Source organism: Protopterus annectens, chromosome 3.part0 (assembly GCF_019279795.1).
Source record: "Protopterus annectens isolate FY-2018-M chromosome 3.part0, PAN1.0, whole genome shotgun sequence".
NCBI classification, from domain to species: Eukaryota; Metazoa; Chordata; order Ceratodontiformes; family Protopteridae; genus Protopterus; species Protopterus annectens.
In genome coordinates, this window is record NC_056731.1 from 903,404,173 (window position 1) to 903,426,084 (window position 21,912).

Genomic DNA, 21,912 nt, shown 5'->3' on the forward strand with positions numbered 1-21,912 from the left:
CCACAATGGCAGTGGGAGAACATTTAGCTTTGCATACATCAAGGAAAGCATTTGCTGAGGCTGATTGTTCAGAAAACTTTGTACCCATACTAAAGGTCTGAAATGGGAAAGCAACATGACGTACTACATTACCGCTTGCTGTGCAAGTTGGCGAGGACCTGTAGACATTATTGGCCTGAAAATGTGTTATATTTGTGAATCTTGCCAGTAATTGTGCAAGGCTGCATCACACCGGGTTTCACAAATTCAAGATGGAAAAAGAGTATAAGTACATAAATAAAACGACAATGATGAGGTTATATGATTACTGGAAGGTGAAACAACAATGAAATGGAGCATTATAAAATGAGTAAGGAAGAATTTAGTACTGATGGAGTGAAGTAACCGCAGGTGCATCAGCAAGGTAGTAGCCTTAGTCAGAAAAAAACTGAATACAATTTACAGATCAAATCTAGGGTGGGCTGTTAAAGCTACAGGATAACTCAATAATTGGTACTGCTTCAAGTTTATATTCAGCTGATACTGCAAGCACAGGAGGTCTGTTGACATGTCACATTTAGAAGATACTCACACTGAAACAGGACTTGATTAGGTACAGCCTTCTGATTTGTAATATGAACACAAAGTACTCTTGACTGAGGACTTATTGTAGCCAATAAGATGAAGTACAGAGCTGATAATGTTTGCCAAAAAATGCATCTCCACTGGGTGGATGTACAGTCTTAAAGAAAAAACTCCAAAAGGAGTAGCACTCAAAGCATGTCCTGTGGCTAGAGGGTTTGAAGAACTTTCAACTTCAAATTTGCGTTGGTGTTTTTAAACAAAACACCAGTTACAGTAAAACACATCACAGACAAATGTAGAGAGACCATAAAGATATGCAAACTATTAACAGAATTCTGGGTAGTATAAACTAATATTAAATAAAATTTAAGTTGTACAGCTAAAATACTTGAAATCAGCTGATGCCATCAAAAGCCCTTTCAAACTGGTAAGTTTTAAATGATCTGCATAAATGTGCCAAGATAGGATATATACAAGCAGTTAAGTTCCACAGGTCCAGGGCCTAAAAGACACAGGAATTACCAGCAGATGTTTCCATACACAATGCATACTTGTGGAGCCACCAACTGCCCTGGGAAGCTGAATGCAAAACCCAAGGGGGCAAGTTGCTACCGTCAGCTTCTTCAGGTGAGAGGGATGCAAGCATGAATGAGGAGGTAAACTAACAATGGATCTTGAAAATAATTCTGTATTACTTTGGTGACCAGTGACTATGTAGAACAGATATAATATGTCGGTAACATGGAGTACCAAACAATAACCATGCTATTGAGTTTAGTGTACTAACTGCAAATGGTCAAGTTCAGTGTCAAGAAGACCTAGGTAGATGGCATTGTATTAGTCCAGGAGAGGTGAGACCATTGCATGAGTAACTCCTGAGAGATCAATTTGAGGTAACAGGTGCATGATTGTGGAAAAGTTCCACAAGTTGAACAAACATTTTATTACAGCAGACACTTGTTCCTGAAGTATTAGATGATTGTCAAGGATCACACTTAATTTACATGCCTTATCGATTAATTTGAGCCCATTTTCTCCATAGAAGATATAATTGAGAAGTGAGGAAACAAAGTAACATAAAACTGTCATTGCTTCAGGTTTGGAGGTATTGAGCTTCAGTTGATTACAAATAAGCCAGAAGTGAAAGGTTTGGCCATTAACTATAGAGAACACATTTGCCTTATCTTTCTGTGGCAAGGCAAGGGTAGAGCTCATTGTCATCAGTAAAACAATAGTAGCGTAAGCTCCTATTCTGTTAACATCCCCTAAAGGAACATTATACACTATGAAGAGGAACAGGTCTCAGATCAAGCCCCGAGCATTCCACAATAGTGAGGGTAGGAGGTGGAAGAGATATAAATGCCCAAAACACCCTTTAGATATGGTCAAAGTGGTAAAAAGTAAATCACTATAAGACCATAAAGGAGATACCATAGTAGGTAAGCAAGTATTCGAATGAAATGCAGTGGTTAGTGATAACAAATACAACTGAGATCCAGGAGGACCAGTACAGAGTATTAGTGCTGGTCTTGACCCATCAGGAGATTGCTGACTACTCAGATAAGGGCAGTCTCGGTACTATGGTAATCATTGAACCTAAACTGGAAGGGATCAGTGAACCCACTAGCTATCAGATAAGACTGAAGCTGCATTTAAAAAAGCTTTCTTGGTATCCTTAGCCAAGAATGGAAGGACAGAAATAGGACAACAGCTGTCAGAATTGTTAGGCTCCATGATAGTTACTTGAAGAAAGGGGTAACAAGGGCCCAAAGGAAGCCAAAGGAAAAACCCTAGACCTCAGGGAGGAAACAAAAGTCTTGTCTGTACCAAAGTAGGACATTCACTTGTCTAAATGAACAGAGGTTCAGCCTTCAGTTTATAGTCTGGACACCAGACAAAACAGTCAAGAGCTCATTATAGTCATGACGGTCAAGCACTTACCATGAAACAGAGCATTAATAGCTGGAGACCACTGGTGAGCTGATAGGGTCAGATGGCAGTGCAGATCTGATGGCAGTAATCTTGTTCGTGAAAAATCAAGCAGCAGATTCAGTGTTAATAGAAGGCTATATGAATACTGAGGCAGGCTGTCCACCACTTAAAAATTGTAGCGAGCTATTTAGCCACTACTAGAGCCTTTCTGGACAGGTAAGCATCTTTCTCATGGGTGATTAGTTTATGTTGCAAACTGCAACATCAGTACTCCCTTAAGGTGTTTTGGCTCTTTGGATTTTTTTTAATGTCTAGGGTATATGGGGCTTCTAGTCCTCAAGAAGGATGGTGGAGGGAGGCCTGTCCCTGCTCTGAAGTGTGTGTGTGTGTGTGTGTGTGTGTGTGTGTGTGTGTGTGTGTATTTGTAAATTTCTGATTTGCTTGCTTCTGTTCATTTATTTCCAGTAGCAGGCATAGTTGGTCAGGTCATTTATAGTGTTGATAATTTTGTGAGGAAGTGAGTCTTTGGTAGTATGTTCAATGAGTTGGGAGTGGTGAATTGACAGTGAACTGTGATTTGATTATCATCTGTTATTTTTTTGTATCATCATTTCATAGATGATGTGGGATTTATGTGATGTGAAGGATGTAGTTGCTTCAAATGATTAATTTACCAATAATGTGCTTTGCCTAACCTTACTTCAAAGGAGTGAATCTGCACCGCTTTGGAAACTTAAGAAACCCACTATGTCAGAGTTACTGTTATCAATATTGTGAATATCCCTTGTAAATATCACTTGCATAATCAGCAGTGTCTAGCTATGTCATAGACCTATGATATACAACTGAATTAGTCAAGGAGGAATGCAAAACTACAGTCTTATGCTTTAAGTGGTGGTCCTTGAGGACTGCTTGACTGTGACTTGTCCCAGTCCCCTTAGGTAGCTGTAATCTAACTTTGCTAAGAGCAGTCCTTTGTATTTAATCTACGGCTGTTTTATCCTCTTCTTTGTTGCAGAATATCATCCCTGTTGAATAAGCCATACTCCATCTGTCAGGATCTGTAAAATCTGTCTAAAATGTGCACAGTCTTAGTTGCTAGCGTGCAGCACACTTTTCGTATCTAGCCTTTCAGTGTAAGTCATTGAATACACATGGCTTTTGCTTTCTCACCTGGATCTCCAGACATCTCTTATTTATTCATAAGCCTGTATTATACCCCCAACTTGCTGAGAAGTTACCAGTATTTGGAAATACGTATGGGGTAAATATCCATGTCAGTGATTGTTTCTAGCAGGACATGAGACATACTGAAGTAATTCAGAAATGATTAGAGTGACGTGGATATCCAAAATGATTAACAACTTAGTCCAGGATGTTGTTGTGTCTTTCAGCTTTTCCCGGTTAGGGGTCACCACAGCGGAACACCTGTCTGCTAATGACTGGCAGAAGATTTTTATGTGCAGAGTTGCCAGCCATGACGCACAACCTTCAACGAAGGTACACCCATTCACGCACGTCTCCACACAGAAGACGCTCTGAGAATCGAACCGGACTATCTTACTGTGAGGTGACAATGCTACCGCAGCACCACCACCGCAGTTCTTAGTCCAGGATGTGGCACTCCAAATTGATAATGCAGGCCAAGTACAAGACAAAACTGTTTATAAAGCAATCCCTTCCTTTCCCTGCTGCTAATGGCCTGGATCTAGTGAGAGATCAGAAGTCATGTTCATTCCCCTGACAACAGTAAACAAACGTCATCCAACTAATGCTTTAAACCATTGAGAAAACTAGATCCAAACCTGTTGAGGGTCACCGGTATTAATTCCACATTGTAAACATAATATATAAAAACCTTGACCGGTATAGTCCTCTCTTGGTTTGTTATCCCTATGGAAAATAGGTGGCTCTGAACTTTTGGAACATGATAAAGAGTGGCATGCAAAGTTGAAATCTTTCCCCTTTAACCACTTGTTTGCTTGTAATGTAAGTCTCCTGAAGCTTTAAGAGGTAAGCTGCATTATCAATCCCTAAGTAAAGGTGTACATTACATCACTTTTTTAAGCCTTATGTCCAATTTAGTCCTTGATATCAGTTACAACATATTTAGACACGCATACTAGGTTATCATTTGAACTGTATTCATAATGGAATCCTTACATAATAACCCTGCTGCAGAGACTGTAAATCATCAGTCCCATTAAGATATGGGATTAGATATATGAAATAAGGCTGTGCAAGAAAAAGTGGCTTTGAAGGATTGGAAATGGCAATGCTCAGATCTGCTCTGAGCTACCACAGAATGACATTAAATATACTGATCCCAAGGATATTGCCAATATCCTGGCAGATCGATTCAGTGCAAACTTCAACCTCCTGTCACCCCCTAAAGGCCCATCTTAATACCGAAAGATTGCCAAATTCCGGTAATAACGGCCACACAGGTAAAAAACGCGCTCTCCAAAGCTAAAAATACAGCATCCATGAGACCAGGCGACATCCCAGGCTGTGTACTACATGAACTATAAAATGAAATGGCACCTCACCTAAGTGTCATGTTTAATCATAGCCTCACCTCAGGCTTCATGCCCACTGAGTGGCGCACAGCTGCAGTTATCCCACTCCACAAGGGGATCCACCTTGGATCCCAGGAACTACCGCCCCATCAGTCTAATGAGCCTGATCTGCAAGGCCATGGAACGTATTCTCATGGAACTTATAAACAATGACATTGGCAACCTTCAAACACTGGACCCCATGCAGTTTGGGTTCGTGAAGGGCCAATCTTGTCTCCTGAACCTGCTTGACTTCTTCAAATCAGTCTCCAGAGCCGTGGACAAGGGTATGGTGGTCCACACAGCCTATCTGGACCTCATCAAGGCCTTCGAGACCATCCCCCACTCTGGAATCATAGATAAACTTAGTAAACTGGGCATTAATCCCTACGTCTCTCAATGGGTTGCCAACTGGCTTACTGACAGAATCCACACTGTAAAAGTCGAATCCAAATCCATCTCCAGACAAGTGGAGTACCTCAGGGTTCAGTCCTGGGACCGCTCTGGTTTGGCATCTGCTTCTCTGAAGTACAGGCCAACACTAAGGGACTCTGGCTAACAAGGTTCGCAGATGACTGCAAACCGGGAGCCATTATTGAGTCCCCAAATGATGTGGATATTCTACAAAAGGGCCTTGCAGAAACAGATGCTTGGTGTCAGAGCCTTGGGCTCAAGCTCAGTGCCAAGAAATGTATAGTTATCCCCTTTGGTAAAAAAACATGTACCCATGAATTGCCACATAGGTGGCGGTACACTAAACACCAAAAGTGTGATAAGAGACTTAGGGACACCGGTGGACAGTGGTTTCACCTTCGATAACCACATTGCCACAACAGTCAGGAAATCCTTCTATGTGGCACACCTCATCACCAAGGGTTTTTCATCCAGAAAAAAGGAGATCATTGTCCCACTGTACTCATCCCTCATTAGACCCATTATAGAATACAATGCCCAGTTTGGTATGTACCTCTCAAGACATCTGCAACAACTGGAAAGGCCGCAGAAATACCTCACTAAAAGAATCACAGGCCTAAAGCAGATGCCCTATGCTGACCGTCTAAAAAATACTCCACCTATACTCTGTCACATATCGTCTACTCAGAGGCGATCTCTGCCTAACATACAAGGCCATGTCAAATCCAAAACTGTTGGACATGCTACACTTAAAAGGAATCCCATTCCCTCAGAGAGAGACGCTCCAGGGATCTAAACCTTGTAATCACAATGAACAAAAAAAACATGCTGGAGGGATAGGTTTCTGACCCAGAGACTCCCCAGACTCTGGAATAGATTGCCCATACATGTCAAGCAGTGCACCTCTTTGGTCCTCTTCAAAAGGAACCTTGATGATTGGATGGGAGATAAGAAATTCACCCCGGGGATCACATCAGTCGCCCTGCTAGACAGGGTTCCAGGGAAGTAAATACTGTGGGAAGAAATAGCCAGGGAATTGTTATGGCTAGGCTTGTATAGGCCCTAGGGCCGATAGCCTAGTACCAACCTATGAACCTATTGTGTTAAACTGGTGGGTGAACTGTAAAGCATTTACATTGTCCTTAATATTTAGGGTGACAAGACAGAAGTAACTGTAAGTAGAACAGTTTTTGTTCTTAATATTTGTATAAAAATGTCATGCTGCAAATTGCATGGTTTATTGTAAAGTAGTCTTGTATATGGTGTAGTCAGGGTGTCTTAAAATACGAGCAGAGTGAGTCTTTTCAGTAACTGCTGTATATGGTTCAGATATTAAAGCAAGAAAATACTTTTTTTCCTAGTTGTAATATATGCAGGCTTTTATTTATTTATTTATTTTATTGACTGGGAAAGTCCGACTAGGTTCCACAGATCCTGTTTTCAGCGGAGACCCAGGGGAAATGCTCCAAATGCTTTCACTGTAACATGGTAAGAAAGGCTGGAATCAAGCAACTAGAAGTTAATTGATGTGATCTTGAGCTGCTGGGATGGGGGATGCAAGTGTGTCATGATCACATTACATGTAGAATTAAGACAATGTTCCTGTTTTAAAAGGGGTGAATGCCTACGTTCCCTGGTTTAAGCTACAGACAATTTTAAGCAAATAGGCAAAAAAACAAGACAAAATGATGAAAGGTGTGGAAGATGGCACTTACTTTTTGTATGTGTAAATCAATAGCTTTTTTTCTGTAAGGTGTTTCAGCTAAATGGCAATTCTGAATGCCCATGACTTTTTCTTTTACTTTCATTTTTAAGTCTATTTATGGACAATTTCAGGCCATTAAAGCCAAACCCTTCTAGCTATCCCATGAGGTCTCTGATGCAAGAGTTTAAGGTATCCCATTAGGCCTGTGATGCAAGAGATTTAAGGTATCACACAGACATCTAACTTTGCTAGATTCTTTTTTTTGTGTTTAACCAGTTGGTTATCTGTGTGACCTTTTTACTCTTTGGTTTAGGTTGTTAGTTGGGATATTTTGTAGACACCCTAATATTTATGGATATCAGCTGGGTATGACAAGCCAGTGTTTCCAAAGGTCAAATATTCCTCTTATTTTATGCTGATGTCATAAGAAGGCAGAAACATGCATGTCCACAACTAGAGGGGTTTGGCTTTAATGGCCTGAAATTGCCCATAAATAGACTTAAAAATGAGAGTAAAAGAAAATGTCATAGACATTCAGATTTGCCATTTATCTGAAACACCTGATATCCTTAAAGGGTGATTTGCATATATCCCATGATGCCTCTAATGCAAAGAGGTTTAAGGTATCACATCTAGAAGGGGAATAGCATTAAGAAAAGAACAAATTAGTGAAAGGGGAGCACAGGCTCTAGTATGTACATTAGCACTGGTAACCTTAACTTTAGTGTAGATAATGCATATGGGTGCAACTATTCTTAACTGGAGAATAAACCTTGTTTTTTTTGTTTTGTTTTTTTTTTAACCGTACATAGTTTTGTGCCTTTTTAAGTTAAAAGGAGATGGAGGTTCTGAAAATATATTTAGTCTTTTGAGTGTTTATATTGAAGCAAAAAGTTTTTGTGAAATGTAACACAAGTTCAAATGGAAAAAAGAAGCAGTTGTAGGAGGTTAAAGTACATTAGTGCATGCATGCAATCTAAAAGTTAGAAATAAAAATTCAAAAGAAATGTAACATATAATAATGTGGGCGTGATTAGTTATTCTGTCAGTAAGGCTACTTAGTCCACATCATGGAATGTAAATGCAAGTGTAGAAGAAAAGCAAATAGTATTAAATTATGTTAAGAAGTACAGGATGCAGGTAGCCTTATTGTATGGGAGAAATTTGAATTGTAATGAGTGTGTGAATTTGACAAATATAGGATATCAAGGTAGACATTCAGCATAATATCAGAAACAATGGAAAGAGGATTAATAATAATAGTACTGAATGTTAGAGGGATGTCAATAATGGTAAAATGTTTGTTAGTAAGGGGTTATTGGCAGGGGAGGAGGATTATATGCTGGCATGTGTTTATATTCCACTTAAAACGACATTGTTAGAGCTGAAAAGAATTTTGGGATAAATCGACCTTCAGCAGGGAATATTATTTGTGTGTGAGGACTGAAACTAGGTGTGCAATAATGAGGATGTATCAAGTAGACCTAGAAGGCAAATATAACAAAAAAGATATTTCTGAAGAAATGTATGAGAATATGTTATACATAAGATATGAATTCAGTGTTTAGAACTCTTATGGAATTTATATATTATTTCCCAGGGTAAATTAAATGAGCTAGACTGGACAGAAATTATATTTTACAGGTGCATTTGTATTTGATACAAATCCTGTACCTATTTCAGATCATTCACCAATAAAAACTAGTAAAGATGCAGAGCAGTGATAAATAAATGCATCACTGACATTTTCCTACTTACCTGTTGTAGGGAAATTTAAGGAATGCATACCTGAAATGATTTGTGTCTTCCCTAATAACTCTCAAATTTATTTATAGGAGATGGCTAAAGAGTGAGATAAAATGAAAATGGAGATTAAAACATGTAGCAATAGGAAAAGGTAATAGAACTTATGGAGGGAATGGCAAAGTTTAGAGTATTTCAGAAAAATGGGAATCATACAGAACAAGATGAGAACAACTGCATTGTGATAAATAGAAAACTAGAAACTACTTGGATAATATGAGTAGGTTTAGAAAGTTTGATTTTAAGCTATTTTTTGTTAACTCCAGAGTGTGCGCACACACGCGCGACAATGACTTGGGCAACAGAGAGTAGAAAGGAGTATTGCCAGTCTTGTGGTGGCTATGGCAAAAAAAAGTGATTTTATGCAAGAAGTAGAAATATTTAGAAATTTTATGAAAATATGTAGAAAGCAGAGTAATGTGAAATCAAAGAAAACACAGCAATGGAAATATTCATAGAACACTTGAAGATGCCAACAATTTATAGCTAAGATAGGAAGAGATAAAATAACATGTAAGCAGTAAGCGGATAAGTCTCCAGGCGCAGATGGTGTTCCTATGGAAGTTTGAAAGTTGGGAGGAAGAAAAGTGATAGATTTAGAAGGTTTTATTCAACAGTATTTCAAAGGGAGGGGGTGCAGTAACCAGCATCTTGGAAGAAAGCTGTGATGGCTTTATTACTCTTAGAGTAAAGACCTTGAGACCAGTTTCATATAGATTCATTTCAATTTTAAACCAGACAGTAAAGTGTTTGCCTGTGTTTGATAAGAGAATGTTGAAGATGTTGCCAAACTGATATGTATCAATGTGGTTTTGTGCAAGTGAGGCAAACATTTCACAACATTAATAACATGATGATCCAGAGGAAAACAAATTTAAGAAGATACCATTATTTTGTTGTTTTTTTAATGCAGAGACGTATTCGGTAGAGTCAGCTAGGATTTAACGAGTAGAATAATGGAAGTGTATGTGTTCCCTGATAGAATAGATATATAAATGGTCAGAATCTAGAATTAAGGTAGAATAGTTCCTCTCCAGCAGGCCGTAGAGGAACCAGGCAGGGTCTTTTTCTTTCCCCTTTGTTGTTATAGAACCATTGACAAAAAAGAGGCACTCAAATTCAAGGCTATAATCTGCATGGTACTCAGGAAAAGTTAGCTTTTCTGCAGATAATATTGTTTTTGTTTGTCTTTTGGCTTTTCTCGGTTAGGGGTCGCCACAGCAGAACTCCGGTCCGCTAATGATTGGCAGTTGGTTTTTATGGTGTCGAGTTGCCAGCCCGACACCCAACCTTCAACGAAGGTACGCCCATTCAACACATGTCTTTCGAACGCCCACTCGACCGCAGGGAGGACATGCAGACTCCACACAGAAGGCACTCCCAACCCAAGCCGAGAATCAAACGGGAGTACATCTTGCTGTGAGGCAACAACGCTACCGCTGCACCACCGCGGAAGTTGCAGATGATAATCCATGACAAATCCAGAAAAGGATCTTTTGTTGTAGAACATTTTGGCACAGTTTTACTATGTACCTACATAATCAATTGGTTCAGAAATACCCATATTTATAGGAATATAAGATGAATTGTGTAGGTGTATGGACTAAAAAGGATTTGGCTATGGCTCTAAAGGATATGTAGGAAGAGTCTAAAGATAATAATACAAGTACAAATATGACTCAGTCATTGTCCATGCTGGTGTGAATGACCTGAGACGTACCTTCCTGGACTACATGAAGAGAGACATAGAGGAGCTCTCTGAGCATGTAGCCCAGGCCGGTATGACCCTGACCTTGAGTAGCATCTTACCCTCACCAAGAATGATGCCACAATATGAAGACAAGATGATCAATTTCAACAATTGGCTTAAGTATTGATGTCATTCAGAGGGGATCCAATGCCTGTCAGCCTGGGATGACATGCTCGACAAGCCATGATGCTTCACTAGGGATGGCTTGCACATATCACCCCTGGGCTTTTGGATATTGGCAAAGGCTCTTGCTACTCCCATAGTGCCTTTTTTAGGCAAGGCTCAAAAGACAAACCCACCTCCATAGGTATCACAAGGGATAAGAAACTAAGAGTAATGCTACTCCATGCCACAAGTATAAACCTCAAGATGCATACACTCGAAACTCTCCTTAGCATGGAGAACATCGATATCTGTGCAGTAACAGAAACCTGGTTCAAGGCTCCCAAGAGCACCCCAGCACTACCAGGTTATACCTCATACCATGCTTTTCGGCCCCAAAACTTGGACCAAACCACAAAAGGAGGGGGAGTATCAATATTCGTCAAAGATACACACACCTCCAGGTTGGTGGCATAGCACGAAGCATCAGAGACTATTCCATGTGCAACTAACAGTGGGTAAAACTGCTTTCCAGTTTATAGCCTGCTACAGACCACCCTCCCAAACCCAGGAACTCCACTCAGCCTTCCTGAGAACACTGGGAAATATGAAGGTCTCTCCAAACACCATTATATTGGGCAACTACAACTACCCAAACATAGACTGGGAGCATTACTCTAGCTCCAACACCCTAGCCCAAAGGTTCCCAGAATTTATAAATTAAAATGCTATGGAACAACTTGTTACCACTCCCACAAGAGGGGAAAACATACTGGACCTGATCATCACCAACATGGGGACTCTATGCTCCAGACCAGAAGTGTATCCCTCACTGGTAAGATCAGACCATAAACTAATCTCACTGGATATTCACATCCCGACCCCACCCCCTGCCCAGAAAACCACAGTGAAAAACTACTCTAAAGCAAATTTCACACTCCTCAAAACCGAGGTGGAATCCTTCAAAGCCCCCGGGCCTGTGGAAAATACGGCCCAGACCGCAGAATCCTTTATAAACGCATTCTATGAACACCTTCAGGAATGCATGGATCATGCAATCCCAAATAAAACCAAGACCCAATCCTCCAAAGGCAGACGTCCTGTCTGGTGGACCCCAGCCATAAACACTCTATACAATAGAAGGAGGAAGTTAGTACATGATAGAGCAAAATCCCAAAAAGGGAAGGCATCTCTGATCAGTATTAGCAAAAAACTACGGGCACTCATAAAATCATCTAAGGCCAGCTTCGAGAGAAAAATTGCACAGGACACTAAGGATAATCACAAGGCTTTCTTTAGTTACGTTAGGAACCTGGGTGTGAATTCCCAGATATGCTCAGAATTAGTCCAAAATGACAAAAAATACACCGAACCCACAGACATTGCCAACATCCTAGCTGACAGGTTCAGCGCAAATTTCTCCCCCCCCCCCACCAAAAGGGCAAATATCTATCGCAGAGTGCTGCCCCCCTGACATCTCAGATGCTCAGGTAAGAGCTGCCCTCTCCAAAGCAAAAAAACACAGCATCAATGGGACCAGACAGTGTCCCGGGCTGCGTCCTACATGAACTCCAAGAAGAGCTAAACCCAAACATAAAACTACTGTTCAATCTCAGCCTTACTACAGGATATGTACCCAAAGAGTGGTGTATAGCAACGGTGGTCCCTCTCCACAAAGGTGGTGCCTCAACGGATCCTGGAAACTATCGCCCCATAAGCCTGACTAGCTTGGTCTGCAAAGCTATGGAAAGGATCATCATGGACCTTATAAATAAAGATATTGGGGAACTACAGACACTGGATCCTACCCAGTTTGGCTTTGTTAAGGGCAGATCCTGCCTCTTAAACCTGGTCGATTTCTTTGAAACAGTCACCAAGGCCATTGACGAGGGGAAGGTGGTCCACACAGCCTACCCGGACCTCGCAAAAGCCTTCGATACAATACCCCACTTGGGCATTATAGATAAGCTCACCAGCTTAAATATAAACCCCTATGTCACTAGATGGGTTGCAAACTGGCTCAAGGACAGAACCCACATGGTTAGAATTGCTGGAGCCATGTCAGACTCCAAACCAGGTTACAAGTGGCGTCCCACAAGGCTCAGTCCTGGGACCTCTCTTGTTCGGTACATATTTCTCAGAGGTACAGGCCAACACGGAAGGTCTGTGGCTGACCAAGTTCGCAGATGACTGCAAACTGGGCGCCATAATCGACTCTCCAGCCGACACAAGCATCCTCCAAAAGGGCCTCATAGAAACAGACAACTGGTGCCAGAGCCATGGCCTCAAGCTAAACGCCAAAAAGTGTATAGTCATCCCCTTTGGCAAAAACAAAGTGCCCACAAATTACCACATAGGTGGTAATCCATTAAGTACAGAAGAAGTCATTAGGGACCTGGGGACCCAAGTTGATAGCAATCTCTCATTTGACAACCACGTAGCCAAAGTGGTTAGAAAAACATTTTATATAGCTCACCTAATCATGAAGGGATTCACATCTAGATCAGGGGAGGTCATCATGCCTCTTTACTCATCCCTCATCAGGCCCATAATTGAGTACAATGCCCCTTTTGGGATGTACCTTATCAGACACCTGCAGCAACTGGAAAGACCCCAAAAGTACCTCACCAAGAGGATCAAAGGGCTCAAACAGATGCCATATGCTGACCGGTTAAAGAAACTCCAGCTCTACTCAGTGGCATACCGCCTGCTCAGAGGCGATCTGTGCCTGATGTATAAAGCCATGTCCAACCCGGAATTAATGGACATGCTGCACCCCAGAAAATCCAAATCCCATCAAGCTACGCGCTGGAGAGACTTGAACCTCAGCACTGAAATAAATAGGACATGCTGGAGGGACAGATTCATAACCCAGAGGCTCCCTTCACTCTGGAATAAAATCCCAGTCCAGGTTAGGCAGAGTCCCACATTGACTCTCTTCAAGAGGAATCTTGATGAGTGGATGGGAGATCATAGGTTTACCCCGGCTATCACTTCTGTGTCACTGTTAGACAGAGGCACAGTATACTAACCTCAAAAAAAGGCATAGCAAAATTAATTTAAAATGGGTGGCGAAAGCCAAACACACTCTGTCTAGGCTTATAAATGCCCTAGGCCAGATAGCCTAGTATGAACCTATGAACCGCCTATCCTTCTCATCAATTAAGATCCACACCTCTGCCATTTCAGCTCATTACAACACGGATTCTCCTTTATTCTCTCATCCCTTGCTAAAGCAGTACCTCAGAGGGGCTAAAAACATAAGCCCGCCCCGGAGAACACCAACGTGGGACCTCAATTTTGTTTTGGAAAAACTGATCTTGCCACCATTTGAGCCAGCCAATACAGCCGATCTAAAATTTTTATCATGGAAAACAGCTCTGCTCCTGGCAGTAACTTCAGCACGAAGAGTCTCAGAGCTACAGGCATTAATGGCAGTGGAACCTTTTATAATATTTCATCAGGATAGGGTTTCTTTAAGGACAAACCCTACCTTCATGCCAAAGGTGACATCTAGTGTGGCTCTTAACCAAACCATCCATTTGCCAACTTTTTATCCAAACCCCCAGAATAAAGGGGAGAAACTTCTGCACTCTTTGGACATACACAGGCAGCTACGCTTCTACTTGGACATAACAAAAGCTTTCAGGAAAACTGAGCAACTGTTTGTAGCATATGCTGCAGGATCACAGGGCAAGGCTATCTGTATTCGTCACTGCTACACACAGCATGGAAAATCAGCCCCTAATAACATTAGGCCACATTCTACCAGAGCAACAGCCACTTCAACAGCCTTTCTCAGGGGAGTACCAACCAAGGAAATTTTGGAGGCTGCAACTTGGAGTTCAGTGCACACCTTTACCAAGCATTTCCACTTGCCGCTTTTCTCTAAATCCAGAGCAGGATTTGCCACTGCAGTTCTGCAGGGCCTCATAGCCAAGCTTAACTCTTTATAGACCAGCCACCCAACCTTAACTTTGGGATTCTACCCAAGTGTAATGACTACAGTAGTGTAACACGATGAACATAGTACAGTTTTGTACCTACCATAAATGTAGATGTTCGAGTGTTCACACTGCTGCAGTCCAGGTTACCCTCTCTCCATCCCCTCTGTCCTAGCTGGACTTATCTATACCTTTCTATCCTATACAACCTTTGTGGTGTATTTGCTTGTAACTGAAGATATTGTTTTTATTTTTTTTAATATGTTTTATTAGCAATATGTATTGCCTACCTACTTGGGGGGCACCTGACATCTGGGGCAAGAAAAACTGAAGAAAATGGTGTCGGATGCATCTTGAATACCCCTGGCGCACTGATGTCAGGGAAGAAGCGACAGCAACAGATGCCAGACCAAGACTTTGGAACTCTGACCGACTGCGGGACCGCCTGACGGCAGGATAACCCAAGTGTAATGACTGCAGCAGCGTGAACACTCGAACATCTACATTTATGGTAGGTACAAAACTGTACTTCCTGTGTGTATGTTAAACCAGTTAATGTGGAGGTGAACTGATAATTTATTCCTTGGAGCTTTTCTTCCTGGGTCTCTGCTTTAAAGGAGTTTTAGCTCAATCAGAATACCCCAGTAAACAAATGGAAATAAAATAATAATAAATCAATAAGACATACTGAAACTAATTATGTCTGCTTGGTTAGCTCCTTGTGTCATGAAAGGGTGTTCTTTGTGGGGGAAGACTGTCAGGAACTTTAATGCCCCAGTCTGTAGAGTGGCACCCTCTTCAGTGTTTGCTTTTTAATTTTATTTGCTCAGTTATTAACTGAGTAAACCTGCTGGATATACCTGCTGTGTTTCAAGGGAAACCTGGAAGTACTGTTTAAGTCATTTGTATCACAGTGTTTTCAAGTGGATACCCTGGCTGTATCTCAGGACTGCAGGATAAAGCTCATCAGCAACTTATAACCTTAACCTTATGTGGTTGTTTGCCAGAGGGTCTTGCATGCAGAAAATTTTCACTTTTCTGACCATGTGTACTACCCATACATTTGCATTAGACCTTGTATGTTTCATTTCATGCTATAGTAGATTTTAGAAAGGCACTCCTTAGAATCCCAACATTCCACCAGACATTGAATGGCAGTGCATGTCCTGTTGTCTGGCCCAGTCTAAAGCAGATGAGTATGTTGATGAGGTATCTACTGTGATGCTAGACGTTCTTTGGCATCTCATTTAGAAAGGTAACCTCCCTTTCTTTGTCCTCCGTGAGTCTGTGCATCTTTGTTTAAGCTTTCCAACCTTGAATCAGGGGGAAGTTTTTTTTATTTCTGGCACTACTGTTTCCTTGCTTGGCAAAGGAGAGTAGTTCAGGAAAAGGGCGATCACTCCATCCATTTTGGACGTGCTCCTACATTGCCTATCAGGAGTTGGTGTGACGAGAAGAGGAGGAGGAGCCCATGACTGCTGTAAAAAGTTGTCCAGAATTATTATCTTGTGAATGGACTACAGTCCTGAAAAGAATATCCCTTTTGAATAACCTTACAAGATCTGCGGGTATGATAAGATAGAACATAAAGCACCTTTATGATAGATGACGGTTTTCTTCTTTTCTGCAGGAGAGCATTCATGAAGATGAGCACAACTCCAGAGGCGTTCTTGGCTTTGCGTTCGCATTTTGCCAGCTCCCATGCACTGATGTGTGTAAGCCACTGGCTTTTAGGTATTGGTGATCGCCACCTTTCCAACTTTATGATCAATATGGAGACAGGAGGCATGGTAGGAATCGACTTTGGCCATGCATTTGGATCTGCTACGCAGGTATGCTAGCTTTTAGCACTTCATTTTTTAAATCACCACTAGAACTACTGTATTACATATAAAGTTATGACTTGTCACTGAACATTTGCAGAATGTCCATGGATGTCTTGTGAGGAAACAAAATCTTGCTTACATGTGGAACAGGAAAATGTCACAAGCTGAAAAAGCTCCTGTTGGTTATGATACGAGATAAAGTACTGTTTGTTTAGTCTAAGAAAACTATGTAATAATTATAGGTGGCTGAGTGAACATTGGCTCTAGACATACCTCTCAACATCATAGAGCAAAATATCTGGACAAAGCCTAAAATGATGGGTGGACAAATAGGGACAGATTTTAAATATTGCTCTTACAAACTTAGAAAGTTGATAGAATAATATGTTTTGCATTAGCATGAATTTTGTGAAGGATGTGGAGTCTTGAATTCAAATGTTTGTCATTATTTAATGATTTCAATCCTCAGCTATTTGCCAGAAAAGTACAGATTTTAGGAGGAACGCACCAAAAATCTGGACATTCTACAAAATTCTGTACAGTTGAGAGGTATGGCTCTAGATGTGATTGTCACTGATGTGACAACCCTGACCCATGTGCAAAAATGGAGTTGTGGATGGATGAATGGATAGCTGTTTATCTTTGGGCTGGGGCAGAACATATTGCAAATCCGAACATAGATCCATTAGTCCTGCAGTGTCTTTGGAGTACATTGTTTACATCCATCATAAGAATCAATTCCCTGACTCTCATCTTTCAGTGGGATCTTGTGTTCCATGTTTTGGGATATAATATCTAACTCTAAGCATGATTCTAGCCTTACATAGTTAATTCCATCGCCAGTTTTCCTCATACAAATTTTCAAGTATCATGCTGCAAAGAAGGTGGTGAATGTTTAACTTCCTAAGTACAGTGGATATAAAAAGTTTACACACCCCTGTTAAAATGCTAGTTTTTTTTTATGTAAAAAATTGAGACCACAATAAATCATTTCAAAACTTTTCCCACCTTTAATGTGACCTATATCATGTACAATTCAATTGAAAAACAAATCTGGGGAAAAATGTAAAAAAATAGAAAAAACGTACAGTACGCTGGTTGCATAAGTGTGCACACCCTTAAACTAATGCTTTGTTGTGTGCACATACTTTGTTGAAGCACCTTTTGATTTAATTACAGCATTCAGTCTTCTTGGGTACACACCTGCCATCAATTAGAGACTCTGATTAACCCCAAATAAAGTGCAGCTGTCCTAGTAGGATTTTCCTGACTTTTACTCAGTTGCCTGCTATAGCAAAAGCCATAGTTCACAGAGAGCTTACAAAGCATCAAAGGGATCTCATTGTTGAAAGGTATCAGTCAGGAGAAGGGTACAAAAACTTCCACAGCATTTGGATATACCATGGCACACAGTGATGACAGTCATCAAAAAGTGGAGAACATATAGGGCAACGTTGCAAAGAACTGGACGTCACTCCAAAATTGATGAAAAGACTAGATGAAAACTGGTCAGGGAGGCTGCCAAGAAACCTACAGCAACACTGAAGGAGCTGCAGGAATTTCTGGCAAGTACTGGTTGTGTACTACATGTGACAATCTCGTATTCTCCATATGTCTGGACTATGGGGTAGGGTTGCAAGACGGAAGCCTTTTCTTACATAGAAAAGCATCTAGGCCTGACTAAAATTTGCAAAACAATACATCAAGTCTCCCAATGGCATGTGGGAAAATGTGTTATGGTATGATGAGACCAAGGTTGAACTTTTTGGTCACAATTCCAAAAGGTATGTTTGGTGCAAAAACAACACTTCACATCACCAAAAGAACACCATTCCCACAGTGAAGCATGGTGGTGTCAGTATCATGCTTTGTGGTTGCTTTTCTTCAGCTGGAACTGGGACTTTAGTCAAGGTGGAGGGAATTATGAACAGTTCCAAATACCAGTCACTTTTGGCGCAAAACCTTCAGGCATCTGCTAGAAAGCTGAAGATGAAGAGGAATTTCACCTTTCAGCACGACAATGACCCCAAGCATACATCCACATCAACAAAAGAATAGCTTCACCAGGAGAACATTAAAGTTTTGAAGTGGCCCAGCCAAAGCCCAGACCTAAATCCAATAGAAAATCTGTTGGGTGACCTGAAGAGGGCTATGCACAAGAGATGCCCTTGCAATCTCACAGATTTGGAGTGCTTTTGTGAGGAAGAGTGGACAAATGTTGCCAAGTCAAGATGTGCCATGCTGATAGACTTCTACCCAAGAAGACCGAATGCTGTAATTAAATCAAAAGGTGCTTCAACAAAGTATTAGTTTGAGTGTGCACACACAACAAAGTATTAGTTTAAGGGTGTGCACACTTATGCAACCAGCGTATTGTACGTTTTTTATTTTTTGTATTTTTTCCCCTAACAGATTTGTTTTTCAATTGAATTGTACAGGTTATAGGTCACATTAAAGGTGGGAAAAGTTTTGAAATGAGTTATTGTGGTCTCATTTTCTATATCACGAAAACCTGGCACTTTAACAGGGGTGTGTAAACTTTTTATATCCACTGTAGTTCCAGAAATGTTAATTATGTAGTTACATAAGAATAATAAAAAAAAATGGGGGGTGGATTATAATGCTGAGAAGACGTGTAAATAGGGAAATTAGCTGGGGGTAGTAAGAACATGGGTGAGAACTTGGAGTAAGAAAAAGTAATAAAAACACCTTGTTTAGAAGAGGCAAGACAGGAACAGCTGAAGCGACTTTCAGAAAGATGCACAACATGGATGTGTGTGGTGTAGGACAAGTACATACAAGGGGAAGATGCAGGTGAAGCAATACATAGGGCAGCAGAACTAGATGACCAGTGTGTGGAAGGAAGTTGTATCCACATACCCTATTGGTGAATGCTGTGCACTCTAAAAATGTCTAGGCAGTTCCAAAGGGAAACCTAAACTCTAATCAAGAAACAACAGGCTTGTTTGCCAATAATACTTGGTATTGCTGCTGGTATTTGGAAATGCCTGAGTAAGCAGTGGTACATTTTTTAGGTGGATGATATGATATCCACTATAAATGTGCTCACAGTTCAAAATAAATATGCTAATAAATACAGCCATAGTTTTGATTTTCACAGATCCGGTGGCTTATTGATTTGATTATTTATTCGTTAAAAGGGTAAAGTACTGATCCCAAATGGACCACTTTCAGAATCGCCCTGGGTTAATACAATAGACATAAAGTAAACCTGACATTTTTTATGGATGAATACACAGTGATAAATAATATTTTGTAAGCAAGCTATCAGCACTATAACTGAATTTAACTAAAAAGCAACTGTCCACATTTAAACTGTAACAAAAGTTATATAACTGGGTCAGTTGCGTTAAAAACCCATTTGTTATGGTAAATACCTGGCTTTATTGCTTATTAGTACATGCAGTACAATACAATAATTTATACATGCAATTATGCATAAAGTGTCAACTATCTGGTGTATTTTTAAAATTGGAGAAGACGGGAAAGTACTTTATTTTCTTTTTTTTTTTTGTGACTGCACTTAAGCTGACTAACAGATATAGCCATTTAGAGGAGCTTTCTGTATTGCCTGATACTATTTCTACATTTTATTTTCTGCTTTGAGTAAATCTACTTTTTATTTTTCACTTTGAGTAATTTGTTTGAACTACTGTATTGACCATCTTGGATTTAAGTAGTGATTTGATCCAAGTAACGGACAAATTACTGCAGGTCTTGGGTAGCTTATAGCACTTAGGCTTTAGATTTCACTTGTTTTTTATTGGTTATTTTGTAGTCTTGGTTTATACTTACTGTGCAGAATATAACTCAGTTTTGTATTCTGAGAAAGACCCCAGAGACCTGCAACACATGTATTCAGTTTTTGACTTTCTGCTGGATTTCTAAAATCAGAGAAGACATTAAAAGTACTTGTTTCTTTTTGTGTGTTTGCAATTAAGTTAACTAATGGATACAGACATTCAGAGGTCGCTTCTGTACTGCCTGATAGTATTTCATTTTTTTCTGCTTTGAATAAAACTGCACTTTATTTGCTGGTGTGATAGCTATCTATCACAGAGAGTACCTATTTTATGGAAGACTCCCCTGGATATAAAGCATAGTAGTTCCATGACCCTTTTTAAGTACAGGCTGGTCAACAACATGGGCAGTTGGAAAATATACCCTGGTTTTAACCTTTCATGGAAAGATAATTTAACTGGGTTCAAAGTAATTCCATCCAGTTGGGAGTTTGATCCGAACCCTCAAGCCCTTTTGAAAAAATGGTGTAACTGGGTCAGAGTACTTCATCCTGTGGGAGCTTGACATTAACTTTATGTTTTGGTAAATTCAGTGTGAGATCACATGGAAAGGCTACAAATAGTCCCTCAGATCAACAGCCCAGTATGAACCCTATGAATTTGGACATCTTCAGATTTGATACATGTAGCAACATGTAAATGTTAAACTTTTTATATGAGAGAATGACTAAAATAAAGTTTAGAATAGATGCTTCCAAGAAGGTTGCATGCTGATCAACAGCTTAACTTTAGCCCTGCCAGTGTGAAACTGAAACTGAGAAAAAGGAGTGCCATTGAAACTGCTTTTAGGTAAAATTCACTTACTGGTTAGTAAGTATGCTACTTGAATGCCAGCAAAGAAGAAATTTGGAAAACGTAAAAGAATCCACCAGAAAAAGTGAAGAAAAAACAATTACTAGGAAGAATCCTGCAGCTGTTCAGCAAAAAGCAGCTCAAGCTGCAGCTTAAATATGAGAGATGGCATCCAGTAATCTAGACAGAAAAAAATCAAATGGGCTCAGAGCAGATTAAATTAAATGAAATTTTGAAGGAGTATATCACCCCAAATAAAAGGCTGGAAAAATGGAAGCTATTTTAAATAGGTATTTAGATGAACTGATAAACTGCAAAAATCGGAGGTCAAAATGAAGAAAAGACTGGCTAAAGTATGAAACTGCTCAAGAAAGGCTGTTTCAAAAAGTGATAGACTTAGAGGACAGAACACACAGGGAAAACGTGAGATTTTCTGCTGAACCAGAGAAAGTAGAAGGAACAGTCTGTGTTAATTTTCTGAAGGCACAAATAAGCAACTAGACTGATATTTCACAGCAGGATTTGTTAACTGAAAGGGCACATTGTGTCTGTGCTACAAACTTGGCTATGAGAAAGTAGCCAAGACTTGTATTAAAGTGGCAATTAGACCAGCAGAAAGAGTTGATCCTGACAAAACTGTGGCAGAAGGGCAAAGTATTAAAAAATGGAGATAATATAGCATTTGTGGAAAATTATTGTTC

General features: G+C 40.3%; 1 protein-coding gene across 1 annotated transcript in view; it reads left to right on the forward strand.

Moving 5' to 3' along the window:
- Positions 1–21,912, forward strand: part of PRKDC (protein kinase, DNA-activated, catalytic subunit) — a 4,917,417-nt gene that overhangs the window by 4,741,590 nt on the left and 153,915 nt on the right. Inside the window, exon 78 of the mRNA XM_044065724.1 lies at positions 16,403–16,604. Within this exon, the coding sequence (XP_043921659.1) occupies positions 16,403–16,604 (202 nt within the window). The remainder of the gene's footprint in view (positions 1–16,402; positions 16,605–21,912) is intronic.